Below are 19,135 nucleotides of genomic sequence, written 5' to 3' on the forward strand. Positions count from 1 at the left end.
CAAACGCCTGCAGACACTCTGTGTCAAACACAAATGGCGTGTCAGCAGCTAGCAGGTTTCTTAGAAGTTTTGCAATTTTTAAAAAATCCTTTATGAACCTCTTATAGAATCCTGCATGTCCTAGAAAGCTTCTGATTGCCTTTACATTGGCAGGTGGTGGTAATTTTTCAATTACTTCCACTTTAGCTTGATCCACCTCTATTCCCTTGTTTGAAATTTTATGCCCAAGGACAATTCCTTCAGTCACCATGAAGTGACATTTTTTCCAGTTTAAAACCAGGTTGGTCTCTTGACATCTTTTCAGAACAAGTGCTAAATGGTCAAGACAGGAGCTGAATGAGTCTCCAAATACTGAAAAGTCATCCATGAAGATTTCCATAAAATTTTCCACCATATCAGAGAAAATAGAGAGCATGCATCTGTGAAAGGTCGCAGGTGCATTGCACAGACCAAAAGGCATCCTTCTGTAGGCAAATACTCTAGAAGGACATGTGAATGCTATTTTCTCTTGGTCATGAGGATCCACTGCAATTTGGTTGTAACCTGAATAGCCATCCAAAAAGCAGTAATATTCATGACCTGCTAGTCTCTCTAGCATCTGGTCTATGAATGGTAAAGGAAAGTGATCATTTCGGGTGGCTGTATTGAGCCTTCTGTAGTCAATACACATATGCCACCCTGTAACTGTTCTTGTAGGAACCAGTTCATTCTTTTCATTATGAACCACTGTCATGCCTCCCTTCTTGGGGACAACGTGGACAGGGCTCACCCAGGGGCTATCAGAAATAGGATAAATAATCCCAGCCTCTAGTAACTTAGTGACCTCTTTCTGCACCACTTCCTTCATGGCTGGATTTAGCCGCCTTTGTGGTTGAACCACTGGCTTAGCATCATCCTCCAATAGGATCTTGTGCATGCATCTTGCTGGGCTAATGCCCTTAAAGTCACTTATGGACCACCTAAGAGCTGTCTTGTGTGTCCTTAGCACTTGAATTAGTGCTTTCTCTTCCTGTGGATTTAAAGCAGAGCTTATGATCACTGGAAAAGTGTCACCCTTTCCCAGAAATGTATATTTCAGGGATGGTGGTAATGGTTTGAGCTCGGGTTTAGGAGGTTTCTCCTCTTCCTGAGGGATTTTCAGAGGTTCTTTTATTTCCTCTGATTCCTCCAGATCAGGCTGAACATCTTTAAAGATGTCCTCTAGCTCTGATTCAATACTTTCAGTCATATTGACCTCTTCCACCAGGGAGTCAATAATATCAACACTAATGCAGTCATTTGACGTGTCTGAATGCTGCATAGCTTTGACAACATTTAACTTGAACTCATCCTCATTGACTCTCAGGGTCACTTCCCCTTTTTGGACATCAATGAGAGTTCGTCCAGTTGCTAGGAAAGGTCTTCCTAGAATTAGAGTTGCACTCTTGTGCTCCTCCATTTCCAGCACTACAAAGTCAGTGGGAAAGGCAAATGGTCCAACCTTGACAATCATGTCCTCAATTATGCCTGATGGGTATTTAATGGAGCCATCAGCAAGTTGAAGACATATCCGGGTTGGTTTGACCTCTTCAGTCAAGCCAAGCTTTCTGATGGTGGATGTAGGTATTAGATTGATACTTGCTCCAAGGTCACATAGAGCTGTCTTAGTACAAGCACCCTCTATTGTGCATGGTATCATAAAGCTCCCTGGATCTTGAAGCTTCTCTGGTAAGCTTTTCAGAATGACTGCACTGCATTCTTCAGTGAGAAACACTTTTTCAGTTTCTCTCCAATCCTTCTTATGACTTAAGATCTCTTTCATGAACTTAGCATAAGAGGGTATTTGCTCAAGTGCCTCTACAAATGGGATCTTTATTTCAAGAGTCCTGAGATAGTCTGCAAAGCGGGCAAATTGTTTATCCTGTTCTCCTTGGCGGAGCTTCTGAGGATAAGGCATCTTGGCTTTATATTCTTCAACCTTAGTTGCTGCAGGTTTATTCCCTACAGAAGTGGTTGGAGAAGCCTTCTTAGAGGGGTTACTATCAGCACTTGCAGGTGTCTGATCCCTCATTGGCGTTTGAACGCCAGGATTGGGCATCCACTGAACGTTTAACATCAGTCTTTCACCCTTTTCTGGCGTTTGAACGCCAGAATTATTCCTCTCTAGGCTCTTGCTGTGCTCAGAGGGATTTTGGGTAGTGGTTTGGTCATCCTCTGTCAGTTGTTCCTTTCTTAGCTTTCTGCTACTTTGAGCTGATTTATTCAATGTCTTCCCGCTCCTTAATTGGACAGCTTGGCATTCTTCTGTTATCTGTTTAGATAGCTGCTGTCTTGTCTGATTCAATTGTGCTTCTATATTCTTGTTAGCATTTTTAGTGTCTTGGAGCATCTCTTTTAATTCTGCTAATTGTTTTGTCATAAGGAGTAATTGCTGATTAAGTTCAATAATCTGTTCTTGAGGATTAGGATCAGTAGTTACTGCCATAGCCTCTTCTTTTATGGAGGACTCACTGTTTGAGTACAGATGTTGATTTCTAGCAACTGTATCTATGAGTTCTTGAGCCTCTTCAATTGTCTTCCTCATGTGTATAGATCCACCAGCTGAGTGATCTAGAGACATTTGAGTTTTTTCTGTAAGCCCATAGTAGAAGATGTCTAACTGTACCCACTCTGAAAACATTTCAGAGGAGCATTTCCTTAGCATCCCTCTGTACCTCTCCCAGGCATTATAAAGGGATTCATGATCCTCTTGTTTAAAGCCTTGGATGTCCAGCCTTAGCTGTGTCATCTTTTTTGGAGGGTAAAATTGATTCAGGAATTTGTCTGTTAACTGTCTCCATATTTTTATGCTTGCTGTGGGTTGGTTATTTAACCACCTCTTACCTTGATCTTTTACAGCAAATGAAAACAGTAATAATCTGTAAACATCCTGATCCACTTCTTTATCACGTACTATGTCAGCAATTTGTAAGAACTGTGCCAGAAACTCAGTAGGTTCTTCCTGTGGAAGACCGGAATACTGGCAATTCTGCTGCACCATGACAATAAGTTGAGGGTTTAACTCAAAGCTGCTTGCTTTGATGGGAGGTATACAGATGCTACTCCCATATGCAGCTGTAATGGGGTTAGCATATGACCCCAGAGTCCTTCTAGACTGTTCGTTTCCACTTATGTCCATGATGGAGAAAAGAGAATTGATATGAATTACAATTAAATTATATTTTTATTTTTTTATTTTATTTAATTAAAAGTGACCGAAAATAATAAAATAAAATAAAAGGAAAATAAAATAAAATTTTGAAAACTAAAAGAATAAAATCAAAGCAAATTGAAAACTAAATTAATTAATTAAAAAGATTTTGAAATTAGCAATTAAAAAGATATGATTGAAAATTATTTTGAAAAAGATATGATTTAGAAGATATGATTGCAAATTAAAAAAAAAGATATGATTGAGAATTATTTTGAAAAAGATATGATTGAGAAGATATGATTGCAAAAAAAAAAAGATATGATTGAAAAAATTAAAAAGATTTGATTTTTGAAAAAGATTTGAAAAGATCAATTTTTGAAATTAGAATATTGACTTGACTAAAAAAATATGATTTTGAAAATCTTTGACTAAATTAATGCAAAATTTCAAAATTTATGAGTAAAATAAGGAAAGGATATTTTTTTATTTTTGAATTTTAATGAGGAAAGAGAAAAACAACAAAATGACACTAAACTTAGAAATTTTAGATCAAAACAAAGAGAACAAACAAGAAAACTTTGAATGTCAAGATGAACACCAAGAACACTTTGAAGATCAAGATGAACACCAAGAACAAATTTTTGAAAAATTTTTAAGTAAATAAAAGCACAAAAATACCAAACTTAAAATTTTTAGAAAATAAAGCACAGATTTTCAAAAAATTAAAGGAAAACACAAAGAAGACACCAAACTTAGAATTTTTAAAAATCAAGAAAGAACTAAAGACATGCAATTTCGAAAAATTAAAAGAAAATAAAAGCATGCAATTGACACCAAACTTAAAATATGAAACTAAACTTAAATAAAAGACTCTAAACCAACAAAAATAAAATATTCCTAATCTAAGCAACAAGATAAACCGTCAGTTGTCCAAACTCGAACAATCCCCGGCAACGGCACCAAAAACTTGGTGCACGAAATTACAATCACACGTTTGCAACTCCGCACAACTAACCAGCAAGTGCACTGGGTCGTCCAAGTAATACCTTACGTAAGTAAGGGTCGATCCCACGGAGATTGTCGGCTGGAAGCAAGCTATGGATATCTTGTAACTCTTAGTCAGGATATGAGGGGTGTCCGCGGATCGGATCGGATTGGATATGGCCGAAAATTCGATCCGATCCGCACAATTTCCATCGGATCGGATCGGATATGATATCCGCACTTTTTAGTGCCGGATCCGATCCGATCCGATCCGCACATTTACGGATCGGATCGGATATATCCGCATAATTAAACCTTCTCTTTTTAATCATATTTCTATGTAAAAGAATTCGATAAAAATATTTCTTTCATACTTTTAAACTTATTTATTCCTAAAATATTTTTAATCAAACTCTCTCTAAATAACAAAAATAAAATAATACAATATATGAATAATAATTACTAACTAAAACATACAAACAAGTAAATATAATAATAAACATATATATTTATTTATTTTTTAATTATTATAGTGCGGATCTGCGGATCCGCGGATCGGATACGCGGATGTAGAGCAGATATCCGCGATCCGATCCGCAAAGGATGCGGATCGGATCCGATCCGATCCGATCAATTTGCGGATCGAATCGTATCCGCAATTTTCGGATCGGATGCGGATATTTACCGCGGATCTGCGGATACGATCCGATCCATGGACACCCCTAATATCAACAATTCTCAGATTTAATTGTAAAAAGTAAAAGAACATGAAATAAATACTTGTTATGCAGCAATGAAGAACAGGTTGAGGCTTTGGAGATGCTTTGTCTTCTGAATCTCTGCTTTCCTACTATCTTCTTCTTCATGCACGCAAGGCTCCTTTCATGGCAAGCTTTATGTTGGGCATCACCATTGTCAATGGCTACTTCCCGTCCTCTCAGTGAAAATGTTCCAAATGCACTGTCACCGCACGGCTAATCATCTGTCGGTTCTCGATCATGTCGGAATAGGATCCATTGATCCTTTTGCGTCTGTCACTACGCCCAACACTCGCGAGTTTGAAGCTCGTCACAGTCATCCCTTCCCAGATCCTACTCAGAATACCACAGACAAGGTTTAGACGTTCCGGATCTCAGGAATGGCCGCCAATAATTCTAGCTTATACCACGAAGACTCTGATCTGAATCATGAGGCTAAGAGATATGCATTCAATCTAAGGTAGAACGGAGGTGGTTGTCAGGTACGCGTTCATAGGTGAGAATGATGATGAGTGTCACGGATCATCACATTCATCAGGTTGAAGTGCGAATGAATATCTTAGAATAGAAGCAAGCGTGATAGAATGGAAAACAGTAGTAATTGCATTAATTCATGAAGAACAGCAGAGCTCCTCACCCCCAACAATGGGATTTAGAGACTCATGCCGTAGAGAATACAATATGAAACGTGTAAAGTGTCATGAGGTACAATATGAATCACTGAAAGTAGTATTTATAGTAAACTAGTGACCTAGGGTTACAGAAAATGAGTAAGCTAGGGTGTTTATTGTAAAATTCCTCTTCTGGGGCCTACTTGGTGTGTGCTTGGGCTGAGCATTGAAGCTTTCATGTGTAGAGACATTTCTTGGAGTTAAACGCCAGCTTTTATGCCAGTTTGGGCGTTTAACTCCAGCTTTTGTGCCAGTTCTGGAGTTAAACGCCAGAATTCTTGAGCTGACTTGGAACGCCTGTTTAGGCCATCAAATCTCGGGCAAATTATGGACTATTATATATTTCTGGAAAGCCCAGGATGTCTACTTTCCAACGCAATTAAAAGCGCACCAATTGGGCTTCTGTAGCTCCAGAAAATCCACTTCAAGTGCAGGGAGGTCAGAATCCAACAGCATCTGCAGTCCTTTTTCAGCCTCTGAATCAGATTTTTGCTCAGGTCCCTCAATTTCAGCCAGAAAATACCTGAAATCACAGAAAAACACACAAACTCATAGTAAATCCCATAAAAGTGATTTTTATTTAAAAACTAATAAAAACATAATAAACACTAACTAAAATGTACTAAAAACATACTAAAAACAATGCCAAAAAGCGTATAAATTATCCGCTCATCACTAACACAGGGGCAGCTGGTGATGGTGGAATGGATCAAGAAGCTGATAGGCCTGAAGTGGTTCCTGATAATGTAGGAGGTGGTGGCAATAGGCCTGAAGTGGATCCTGATAATGGAGGCAGATGGTATGTAAGTGAAGTTCTGATAGAGCCTGAGGAGATCATGTTTGAGTATGAGTCGGAGGAATTGCACACCCCTATGGGGTCAGAGGATGAAGGTGAAGGCCACAAATTTCCAGAGTTTGATGATGACTATGCTCATGGTCAGGGTAGATTTGAGTTAGGGATGAGGTTTGCAACTGTTGAGCGGTTTAAAGATGTGGTGAAGGACTCTTTTATTGCTGAGGGGAGGGAGGTTAAGTGGATCAAGAATGATAGGGAGAGAGTGAGAGTGGGCTGCAAGGATGAAGAATGCAATTTCTTGGTTCACCTGTCTTACAACAAAACCCTGCAATGTTACCAAGTTAAGATGTACCAGCCATAGCATAGTTGTGCAAGGGATTTAGGGAGCAACGCAGCTGACCAGCATTGGATAAGCAGGAAGATAGTGAAGCGGATGGCTACCCAACCACATATGACCACTAGGGAGGCAATTGAATTCCTAAGGGAAGAATTTTTGTTAGCTTCCCATCCCAAGATGGTGTACAGAGCAGTGGTTGAGGCTAGGGATAAAATAATGGGCAACGAGAAGGATCAATACAAGAGGACAAGGGACTATTGTGAGCAGATTTTGAGTAGTAATCAAGGATCAACTGCAAGATTGGAACTTCATACAATTCCAGATTCCCCCCTCTTTTCGACAAGATATACATATGCTTAGATGCTTGTAAGCGAGGCTTCAAGGAAGGGTGCAGGCCTTTGCTCCATCTGGATGGTTGCTTTTTGAAGACATACTACATGGGGTGGCTTCTATCAGCAGTTGCCCAAGACGCAAACAACCAATTCTATGTTGTTGCTTATGGGGTTGTCAGGACTGAGACAAAGGATGCGTGAAAGTGGTTTCTGACTAACCTTCAGGCAGACATAGGAGACGAAACTAACCACGCCTGGAACTTTATCTCGGACCAACAGAAGGTATGATGCATTAATGGTTGATTATTGTACCCTTCATATATTTGCTGTATTGTAAATGTTTCCTGCTTCCATTCAATGCAGGGTTTACTACCTGCCTTAAAGGAGGTCATGCCACAGGCCAGGCATAGGAACTGCGTCATGCACATGTGGAAGAACTTCATTAATAAGTTCAAGGATTTATACATAAGAGAGGTTGTCTGGGAGTGTGCCAGATGCACAACAGTCCCAGAATTCAAGGACTGTATGGAAAGGCTGGAAACAGTGAATCAGGGGGCTTGGGAATACCTCTCCAAGTTTGAGCCAGAGACATGGGTCAAGGCATACTTCTCGCATGGGCCCAAAGTTGATAACCTCACTAACAACATGTGTGAGGTGTTCAATGCCAAAATCGTTAACTATCGTTGCAAGCCAATCCTCACTATGTGTGAAGAAATCAGGTGTTACTTGATGAGGAGGATGGTAAACCACAAGTGAGTATTGGAAAATTACCCTGGTAAACTAGCACCAGTGCAGCAAAAATGGATGGAAAAATTACTTACTCTTAGCATAAAGTGGATGGCAGAGTGGGTTGGAGATAATGAAAGAAAAAGGTTTAAGATGAGTTGCAAAGGAATCAAGGTTGATGTGGACTTGATTAAATACACATGCTCCTGCAATCGATGGCAACTTACTGGTAATTGTTTGTTCACCTATAATTGTTAATTGTTTTTTCACATGTAATTTACCTATTCTATACTCTGAGTTAAAACTGAATACATTTTTTGGGTAGGGATGCCATGCACACATGCACTTGCTGCTATAATGAAAAGGCGTGACAGGGCAGAAGATTACGTGCACCCCTGGTTGTGTATGGAATCAATCAGGAGTACTTATTCACATTGCATCAAACCAGTCCCCAGTGCAGAATTCTGACCCCGAACTGAATACTCACAATTAGAACCCCCCATCATCAAGAGACCTATTGGCCGGCCAAAAGTTCACAACAGACAGAAAGATTCTGCTGAGCCATTGATGCAAGGGAGAAAATTGAAGAAGTCATTCTCCGTGACTTGCAGTAAGTGTAGTGAAAAGGGCCACAACTACAAAACCTGTAAGGGAGCACCATCAAACCCCAATTGGAAGCCGAAAACAAAGAAGCCTAAGAAGAAACAAGGAGGCAGCTCTCAACAATTAGTTGTGCTTCCTTTGTCACAGTCAGCTCCAACTGTAGGGGTAAGTTTGCATTCTCTATTTCTGGTTTGAATAACACACTCCTGTGGAATTGCTGATTTAGAAATAACTTTGTCAGGGACTGATCTGTCTTACTGGCTCACATGTTAGGGGTTAATGAGTATTAGTATGGATTTCCTCAAGGATCAGTCTGTCTTAGTATAGAAAACCTAGGGGACTAATCTGTCTTATTATCATGCTGATTGATCATGTTCATTAACTCTCCAGGATTCTTCAAGTAGCCAACCAAGCAATACAGCACCCCTGCAACAACCAACTAATGTAACTATTTAGTTTCTTGTCTTTGTGATCATTTAGATATATGACTTGTTTGAACCCAGTTGATGTTCTTTATTTTTACCCCATGTTTTGGTCTGCTACTGCGTGCAGGTTACGAGTGCAGCTGCACCAAACCCTGCAAATGTTGCACTAGCTCCATCCAGGTTTACTAGATCCACACTTGTGATACCAACTCCGGGAGCAAGAGTCACTCCATTCAGGCCACCAGCCCCAACAACAACCCCTCCAAGTAAAGTTCCAGGCAAGGTTCCATCGATGGTTAACTACACTTCTCGCCCTAAACCATCAAAATTCAGACCAAAGCAGAAGATCTTCAGGCTACCGTCACCACTGATTCAAGGACAATCTAGCACACCGCAAGTAGCACCAGCTCTCTCTAAAACAACAACACCAACTGACCAAACATCTAAGGAATCAACATGACTGACGGCTGACGATATTATGCTTTTTTTTTTGTTTAGCTGTGACCCAATGTAACTGATAACCACAGATTCTAGACACTGTTTCCTTTTTTTGGTTTTGGTCTTTATTTTGGTTCAAACTTTATTTGTGAAGTAACAAGATGTTAATGGTAGAAAGACATACTACTTTCCTTTTATTTTGATGTTAATGGTTCAAAGTTTGATTTCCTGTAAGTTTGCCAACTTTATGTTGATGTTAATGGTTGAAAGTTTGATTTCCTGTAACTTTGCCAACTTTCTTTTCAAACATACATAATCACAAAAATTACCCAAACATATGTCAGATACACAAATGATTAGTACATTTCATTTTCAACATTTGGCCGGTCTTACATCATTTCTTATAACTAAATAATGCAAATATCAGGAATACAAACATCACACATATGCTCCACCCAATTGGATTTTTCTTAACCTCTAACGCTTCTATCCTCTTCTCCAGCAACCTTATCCTCTTTTCCATGTCTTTGTTCCAGTGATGCTCTTCACCATGCAAAATTTGCTCATGCTCCAGGTACCTTGTAACACCAACACCAAGACCAGCTATGTGCTCGTCCAGCCACAAAAAATACTTGCAACATGGTTGTCTAACCTACACAAAATCAATCCTCAAAGCTCAGAAAATCAGAAATTGAGGATAAACCCTACCACAAACGGAGTTACACAGATTTTCGTTGCATACCTTATAAAAGGGACATCCCAGAAACAATCTCTTCGGATTTCTGGTCGTCCTCGACATGAACAGGATTGCGTTTTCTCCACAGAAGCACGTTGGTGACACGCACTCTTTTCCATCATTGGCGGTCGGAACTAGGCCTCTTCTCGAGCTTGAGGACACACCTTCGGATGCCATGGTCGCAATGCTCCCTTTCTTCCTTCTCCCACATCACCCTCAGAATGCATTCGAAGGATTAGGGCTCCAGGATTTCATACGTTGGGATGGGGGAGAAACGGCAGCGTTTTTGAGTCGGGGGACTAATTTATCCTCTTTTTAAAAGCACATCCGACGTGGCAGCCCATTAAGGCCAACTCAGCGCCACGGGGGCCACGTCAGCGTTTTCCGTCAAGGCAAACGGAGACACTCAAACGGAGGGGTAAAAATGTCCACTTTTTAATGGGATCAGGGATATTTAAGTATTTCCTAATCCTCGAGGACGAAAATGTCCGCGGTAAAAAAGGTCAGGGATGAAATTGTCCTTTACTCTACAATTTTTGTGAGCAAGGATTAATTTCTGCTGAAAGTGCATAGCACCTGGTACTATTAGAGGAAGAAAAGTTTTTATCGATAATTAAAGGTCATCAGGTATTTTGTATCTAATTTATATTGTTTGGATAAAATTTTATAATTTACTTTATTACTTCTGGTCCATTATGAATACATTGTAATACTTTCTTCTCGTCAGTGATCAGTGTTCAAAGTGTGAAAAACGAAAACAGTGAGAATGAAAGACGCCGGAAAGAGCCGCAAGGCGAAGGACGCCGGAAAGAACCGCAAGGAAAATAGGAAACCATCCTCGGAGGCGAAGAAAAGCCGGAAATCGGCCAGCGGAATCAGCGGATCGCCCAAGAAGGGAGGCCACGGCGGAAAGTTCACGTGGATCGGCGGCCAAGGGTACTCGCACATGGAGATGGAGATTGGGCCGGTGGCTCTGGATGCCAATGATCCAAACTTCGACGATCCGAAGGACGTCACCGCCTTATGATCGGGCACACTTACGTTCAGTCTAGGGGAAACTCAGATGCAGTCAACGTGAACTTAATAATTAAGAGTTGTTGGATGAAAATTTAGTTAAATCATTCAAATTATTTAACAAAATTTCATGTAAAGTTGACTGGATTTGGATTTTACCAACTTTATAATATTAAAATCAGAGTTTCGATTTTTATTTTTAAAATGTTAAAAAATTTAAAAATTTGTATTAAAAAAAAATCATGTATTAAAATCAATCTTCCGGTTTCATACTCCACTTCTTTTTTTTTTTTTTTACCAAAGATAGGAGACTCGAATCCGCAACCTCTTAATTGAGTATGGGGAGACTATGCCATTTGAGCTATAACAATTTAATTTACTTAATAACAATTTAAAAAAAATGAACACTATATCAAGAAAAAACATCAATCATTCCAAGAATACATAATATGATAACACACCATTTTTTATCTGTATAAAAAATTAGCCAACTGTTGGAACTTCTTATCAGCTTTTTTTTTGTTAAGTTTTCCCTGTGTTCATGATTTTGTAAAAAAGAAAAAAAAAACAACAAAATGTTATTTTGTACTTTTACTTTTTCCTATTTCAAAAATCGTGAGAAAGAAAACTATGAATGGAAACATAGAACATAAGAAATGAAGAAAGAAACCAAACATGTAAGAGACATAGTTAAAAGCACAATGTCATCAAATAACCACACCAGAGTGATAAAAAGTTTACCAAATTGATCCAACACATTATATTCTGTTACAAGAGTAATTAAGATAAATAAATCCCTCCTTCACTCTAAAAGTCCCTGGCTGATTCATTCCATCCACCATAACTCTCCTCCTGTCCACCGTATTCGTCCCGGCCAGCACCACCTCTCTGCAGAAGTTAATGGTTTCTATTTGAATAGAGCATCTTGCATCAAAGCATGACGAAAAGTATTAGAAAATGCAGATTCTAAAATTACCTCAGCAGTAAAAGTGAGAGCAACCTTGATCTCTCCACAGTATTCTTTGTCCTTCACAACATTGTAAGAAGTCTCTGGATGGCTACCCTCATCAAACACTGCATCAAGAGTAATCCTGCAGATGCATATATATATACACACAAACACTTAGAATATGAGAAGTGCAAATGCCCCCTTTTCTATACCTTTTGTATCATCAACGTCTAAACTCTTAAATCATGGTATATATTTGAAATCAAAAGAAAGAAAAAATCTATTGATTTCAAGAAAAAAAAAATGAAAAATTTGATTGCGCAAGGTATCCATACCTTGCTCTCGGAGCAAACAAAAGATTTACTCTCTCTAATCAATTTATGTCATATACGCTAAGGTGACTTTGTTATAAATACCCACTAATAACTTGTCATTCAACTAATAAACCAGCTCAAGAGTTATAATTTGCTCCGAAAACATATAAGAATTTTTCCTACTAGTAGGCAGTGGCAGCAATTAACCCCTTCGGCGGGTAAATCTTTGGCCACAAAGTACACATTGCAAGGGATCAAACAATTGACCGTTAGAGGCATCTGTTTTGATCCCTCGAAATGTGTGATTTGTGGTCAGAGATTTACCCTTGTGGAATCAATAACAGCTGCAGCCTGCTAGCTCTAGATATAAATTGCGGAAAAGAAAATTGCTAGGTTTTATTGGTCCATCTGAGTTTAGATGTCAGACTTAAAGATATATGAATGGAAAACCAATTGACCATTGACATTTGAATGGAAACTCAAAATCTGTTCAAGTCAAAGAAGAATTCAAACTCACGTTGCCTCGCCAAGGAAATCATCTTGACTAAAATTGTCTTTATCCATGATCTTCAGATTAAGCTCACAAGCACTGTCAGAAACAGTGAAAAGAAAGCTTTCATTCCATTGTGGGTTGGATCCAGCACCTGCAAATTCATGATAACAGTAACCAAATTCACCATAGAGAAAATGTTAAAGTATCAAACATCATCAAATTTGCTAGAGAAGAAAAAAAAAGAAAAGAAAAATGCACCTTCTGCCACAGTGCTTTTGTGCTCTTGAGAACGGTATGAGAGAATCACATAAGGATCAATGTTTGCTGCTCATTGAGACATAAAATCAAACACTAACAGAGCATGATCATAACCAATCTGAATAATCATCACTTTCATAATTAAAAACCAGAAAATAAATAAAAATGAAAAATAAAAAACCCCATGAATCAGATCAAAGAAAGGATCAATTAAATTGATTCTTTTAACTTGATAATTAACAATATCTAGATCCAATCATCATAACATGAACTTTCTCTACTTTGATCTGATATATTCAAAATCAACAAAGATATGATGAACATCAAAACCTGAGAATCAATAACTCTTTTAACAAATGCTATCATGTTTCCATGAAAATGGTGGAAATCATTTGAAAGAAACAAATTGAATTTCATCAAACATCATATGTTCATAATAATAATAATAATTAACATCATAGCAATTACCGAGGAAATCACTGCCATCAAGGCCTTTGGCACTGATCAAAACAACTTCAAGTGTACCACGAGGCATGTTTTTTGGTCTCTTTGGAAATAGAGTTTTCTGGAATGAACATACAGAACTTCAAAGAACACGGATTTTTATAAGAACAAAATCATTTGACTTAGAAAACTGCCATTTATGTACAAACTTTTTAAAGCTGAAGTAAATGCAAGACGTCACTGCACCAGACAAAACCTGAATTAATATAGAATTTAATTTTTATATATTGTTATTGTAAAAGTGGTTTTACACGTGTATCCACTGTCCAATTATATAATGATGTGAAAATAACTAATTTTTATATTGAAAATAACTAATATATATTAGGTGGTAAAATTTCTTTATTTTTTCAAAATTTATAAATAAATGCACTCTAAAACAACTTAACCACTTGAATTCAAAATCTCTTATTAGACAATCAAAACATTGTTTTTGTCACTAATCCATCATGCATTATTAGTATTTTAATTTAAAGATAGTTTTATTAAAAGAAATACTTTGGTTCATGTACACTGTCTTTTTAAATTGTGTAGATAATTTTTTTTCTTAAAAAAAAAAGAAAAAAGCAAGAGCGGAGTGGATGGGAAAATTGGTGTTTGTTAATCATACTTAAGAGTCTTCTTTTTTTCATGTACACTGTCTTTTTAGTACATGTTAAAGTACAATTTTTACTAGTAAAATTTTTACTTTTAAGAGTCTTTTTTGTCTTGACTTTTAAGACTTATATAGACTAAATATCTAAGTAAAATAAGATTGGACCTACTGAAAAAAATAAGCTAAACCTAACAAAAAGTTTAGCTAAAAGGACAAGGCACCTTCCCACAAAACTCTTGTAAAGGTTCCATGCTTTATTAGATCATGCAGCATGTGCTTTCTCAACAGCCCCACATGCAGTGATTCCAGGAGTGAATATAGGAAGGTGGATTTATTGAAATACAATAAAAATGATAGATGAGACCAATATAATTATCGTCTATAGTAAGTGATCAAGAATGCATCGTCCCAATTTTATTTCTTATTTAATCATGTCAATGGTCTGATTTTTTGTTATGAACTACAAGAAAAATCGTTAAGTACTGTCAAATTTATTATCGAAAAAAAATATGACAGTAAGTTAATTATCGTCGAAAACAATCAGATAGTATAAATCTCGTCGGTAAATATTTTCTGTTGGATTTTTTTCGTCCGACAGTAATTACCGTCAGATTCTGCGACAAAATATAGTTAGTATCAAAAACAGATCATATTGGACGTTACCGTCGGAAATTTCCGACGGTACCATTGGCGCCACATCGTTTGTTTTTCTGCCATACTATCGGCGGATTCATCTGACGATAATATCAACGGAAATGTTTTTTTATTTTTTATTTTTAAAATAATGTTACTGTTGGAATATTCCATCGGTAATTCCGATGGTTGGATTTTCAATTTTTCTTTAATTATCTTTTCCCATCCATCTCTAGTGTACCATAATAATCAACAATTGAATAGTGCTTCAAACCTAATGTGAATTACAAAAAATATAAATAACAAATACTAAATGATGGTAATTGAAATATCTAAAATAATACTAACTATATTATATTCACAGAACTATGTTTACATTCACTAAAATATATATTACAAATTTACAGAACTATGTTTACATTAACCCTAATCAGATTCATCATCTTCTTCCTCTGGTTCACCATCCTCCTCTTTCGATGTCCTGATTATCATCGAACTCGTCTTCCTCTTCTTCGTTGTCATCGACACCGTCTTCTTCTTGCAGATCGTCGTCCTTTGGTATAAGTGCATTGGCCTCTAGTCCAAGATCAATGATGTCATCATCCATAACAGTAGACTTAAGGAAAATTGGCTCACCGATATCAAGCACCCTTTTCGAAAGAGTTAGGTCGTCAATCTGGTAAGGTTCCTGACCCTCTATTGTATCATTAGACTTGATGCGGTCTCTTGACTTAGTCTTAACCACAACCACCCAACTAGACTTGCATGAACTCGGATAAGGCAAATAGTATACATGTCGTGCATTTTGAGGTAGTATAAAAGGATCATAGTGCCTATATTTCCTGGTTACATTAACTTCACTGATATCGTAGTTCTTGTGCTTTCGTATTTCTTGTCGCGAACTTTGATCGTACCATTCACATTTAAACACGCACATCTTGTTCGTAGTATGACAGAAATACTGTAATTCAATTATGTTATGCAACACACCAAACCAATTAGAATAAACCCCGTTTGAATCCCCACAAATCCAAACTCCGGTGTTATCTGTTTTCTTTCCAATCGACCATTGTAAGGTATGCAACCGATATCCTTTAACATTGTAAATCGGGTAGCTAGTAGCCTTATTCATTGGGCTCCAATTAAGTGCAACTAGTTCCAAATATGTTGTGTCAGTTAGCTGCACGCTGACATATTCACGGAGCTAACGTGAAAAATTGTTCAATGAGCTCCCCATATTCGCCTCTCGGAATAACCTATATGATAGAATATGATAACGAAGTTTTAATTAGATAAAGAAGCTAGTGTGTTACTAATTACAATATTTACGAAGACTTAAAAAACTCACATGAGGTAGGGTGAAATTTGGTCACAGTTAAGCAACACATGCAGATGTACGACGTTGATCTCATTCTACTCTAACCAGTAGTCACTGCTTGCACCCATTGCAGCTCATTTCGACAAAAAGATTGGGTATGTTGTTCTACTTGACGAGGATTCTCCCCTCTCATCGTTCCTTGTAACCCTTGTTCTACGCGAACCTGTCAAAACACAAAGCTAGTCTATCGTTCCTGGGCTCGCTCGCAAATGTAGGATGGACCCAATCAAAATGCTTCCAAACTTCTCCATGTGATGGATGCGTTATGATTCCATCATCTCTCTTGTTGCTACTATGTCAGGTCATGTGAGCAGCTAAACTCATCGATGCATACAATTGTTTCAACCTAGGGATTAAGGGCAAGTAGTGCATCCGTTTTATTGGAATTCTCTTTAACCGATGTTTACCGATCTGTTCTCTCTCAACTTGGAACCTCGGTGATCTAAAAAATCTTCATTCATTAATCCGTCTTGTAGTACAGCATACAATCATTCAAACAACAATCAATTTTCATCGCATTTAGACCTAATTTTGAAACTATCTTCTTTGCTTTGTAGTGGTTTCAGAGGATGCCAGATGACCTTATAGGTACCAATTCATTGCAAAAGATGACCCACTTATCAAAAGACTCTTGGGTATAATTTGACTCTGACTTAATACTCATCATTCTAATACACACAGACAACTTTGAATGACGGACCCCTTGAACAAAGGTTTCACAGCAGCTTCTAACAGATGATAAAATCTCTTCGCTTCCGGGTTAGGATCTTCTTCAGTCTCTTCTAATTCAATAACACTTGTTGCATCACACAACATCTCATTGTATCTCTCTTGGTTAGCCTCCCAAGTCATTTCATCCATGTTTAGGTCTCTCACTACCCGAACCCTCATTGATTAACAACTGGACCTATTCAAATTAGAGGCAGACCAGTTAATTTTCTGCTCATCCACTTCTCCATATTCCGTCCACATCCAATACCCATCCTTGAACCCGTTACGGTAGAGGTGAAGCGTTATGTCTGCAGGTTCTAACCACTTAGTCAGCTGACACTTTTGACACCGACACCTAAAAACCCCTTTAGACATAAACAGTTCCATGTCGAAAACATGCGCGACAAACGCGTCAACCCCCTCAAAGAATTCGGGTTTTAAACTCCCTAGCCATCGTTATCCCTCTCATACATCCATAGACGATGACTTGGAATCATATCGAAACACACACCCTAGAATTCAACGAACAACAAAAATTATTTAAGTTTTTAGAAAATTCAGTAGAATGTCCTGTATAATTAGAATCTCCCACCAAATACAATTATCAATTTCTAACAAACCAAATACGTAGTAAACAATTTAAAAAATAATTCATAGACCTTTTCTTTAATTCATCGACATCCATCAAATAAAGACAACAGTTTTCACATAGAAAACAACCGCAGGCATAAATCATTAACATACAGGTATTCAATAAAATATCAAATCCTAACCGTTCTAATGCGCAACCCCTTATAACTCTACAATTTTCCAGCAAACAAGGGTTTCGAGAAGGCGCCACTACGCAACCTTCTCCTACTTTCGTCCTAAAATTCTATCTTAGGAAAAAAAAGTCCAACATAAAATTTAAACAATTTATTATATTTAGAGATAGAAAATCAACCTGGAATATTACTGCACAGACAATAAAAGAAGAAAACTCTAATTGAGCTCAGAGAAAATAGCAACGTCCTAATAAAAAGGATTACTTATTAAATCACAAGCTGAAATTAATTTAAAAACTAATTTAAAAAAATAGGTAAACCTCATTATTCTAATTAATTAAAACCTAATTCTTAATTGAACCAAACTAACAAGAGGCAGGACAAATTTAATTTTTACTTACACTAAATTAACACAACTCTTAATAACATACTACATTAAGCAAATTTAACCACGGATTTAACAACAACCCTAACAAAATGTTAAACTCACAAAATAATATGAAAAAATATAATAACCATACCAACAAACTAATGTGATGATAGTGGTTGCAGTCTCTCTTCAATATCGTGGTGACAGAGGCCGCGCTAACGGCAATGTGAACAACAACTGCGGCGGAGGATGCGACGGGAACAGCAGCAGCAGATTCGACGAGCATGTGTAACAGCAGTGACAGCTGGTGCTCCAGGCGCGATGGCGACGTCCGCAACAAGCTCTAGCAGTGGCCACAGTGACTGTTACCCTCGGATGTGTGAGCAGATGAGGATATATATATATATATATATATATATATATAGAGAGAGAGAGAGAGAGAGAGAAGAGAGAACGGCATTAAACACGTGAGGGAGAAGAGTTTTGCATTTGAATTTAGCCTCAAATTTACCGTCAGATTAATCCTGTGTCTCCAAAATGCAATGTTTCACTAAATAATGTTATCATCAGATCTACTCGCCAGTAAATCCGACGGTAGTGAGAGCACACAAATATCTTTTTTTTCCTCCAAATATTACCGTCGGAACATCAATTCTGACAGTAATATTTTAAGGTGACAAATTTATTGCCAAATTCGATGAAAAATTTGCCGCTAACATTCAACGGTAAATCCGATGGTACTTAGCGTTTTTCTTGTAATGATATAATTTCTAAGTAAGCTTAAAGATAAAAACATGTAAAAAAAGGTTAAAGGTAATATCTCAAATAATTCTTGATATTCTTAATTCAGAGATGCCGAAGCTTGATCCAGATCAGCTAGATGTGTTCTTCATTAGGGAGTACTATAAAAAGCTTGGGTATGATAAGGTGGAACGCTATTGGTGGGTAATTCCAAACATGCCATTGGAGACTGTTCCACCAAAGAAGAAACGAAGAAAGGATAATGAGGGTGTTCTTCGTTTCAACCTCGTACCTCAACTGTTCCACCACCACCAACTGCACTAGCTTCAATTTCTCCACCTGCAGCCACCAATGCTCAAGCTTCAAGTGCTCTTCTACCACCCAATGTTCCAGTTTCAAGTGCTCTTCCACCACCCAATGTTTCAGTTTTAAA

The 19,135-nt window shown here is 37.7% G+C and overlaps 1 protein-coding gene across 1 annotated transcript; it reads right to left on the minus strand.

The window, feature by feature from the left end:
• Positions 1 to 11,649: 11,649 nt before the first annotated feature.
• Positions 11,650 to 13,698, minus strand: LOC107624854 (elicitor-responsive protein 3-like). The gene is made up of 5 exons (XM_088506347.1): positions 13,475 to 13,698; positions 13,007 to 13,072; positions 12,773 to 12,899; positions 11,969 to 12,083; positions 11,650 to 11,880 (listed from the first exon to the last, which is right to left on the minus strand). Exons 1-5 carry the CDS (start codon positions 13,539 to 13,541, stop codon positions 11,800 to 11,802), a joined length of 456 nt encoding a protein of 151 aa, XP_088362473.1. The 5' UTR covers positions 13,542 to 13,698; the 3' UTR covers positions 11,650 to 11,799.
• Positions 13,699 to 19,135: the final 5,437 nt, after the last annotated feature.

This window comes from Arachis ipaensis, chromosome B2 (assembly GCF_059453495.1).
Source record: "Arachis ipaensis isolate K30076 ecotype BB chromosome B2, ASM5945349v1, whole genome shotgun sequence".
Taxonomy (NCBI): domain Eukaryota; kingdom Viridiplantae; phylum Streptophyta; class Magnoliopsida; order Fabales; family Fabaceae; genus Arachis; species Arachis ipaensis.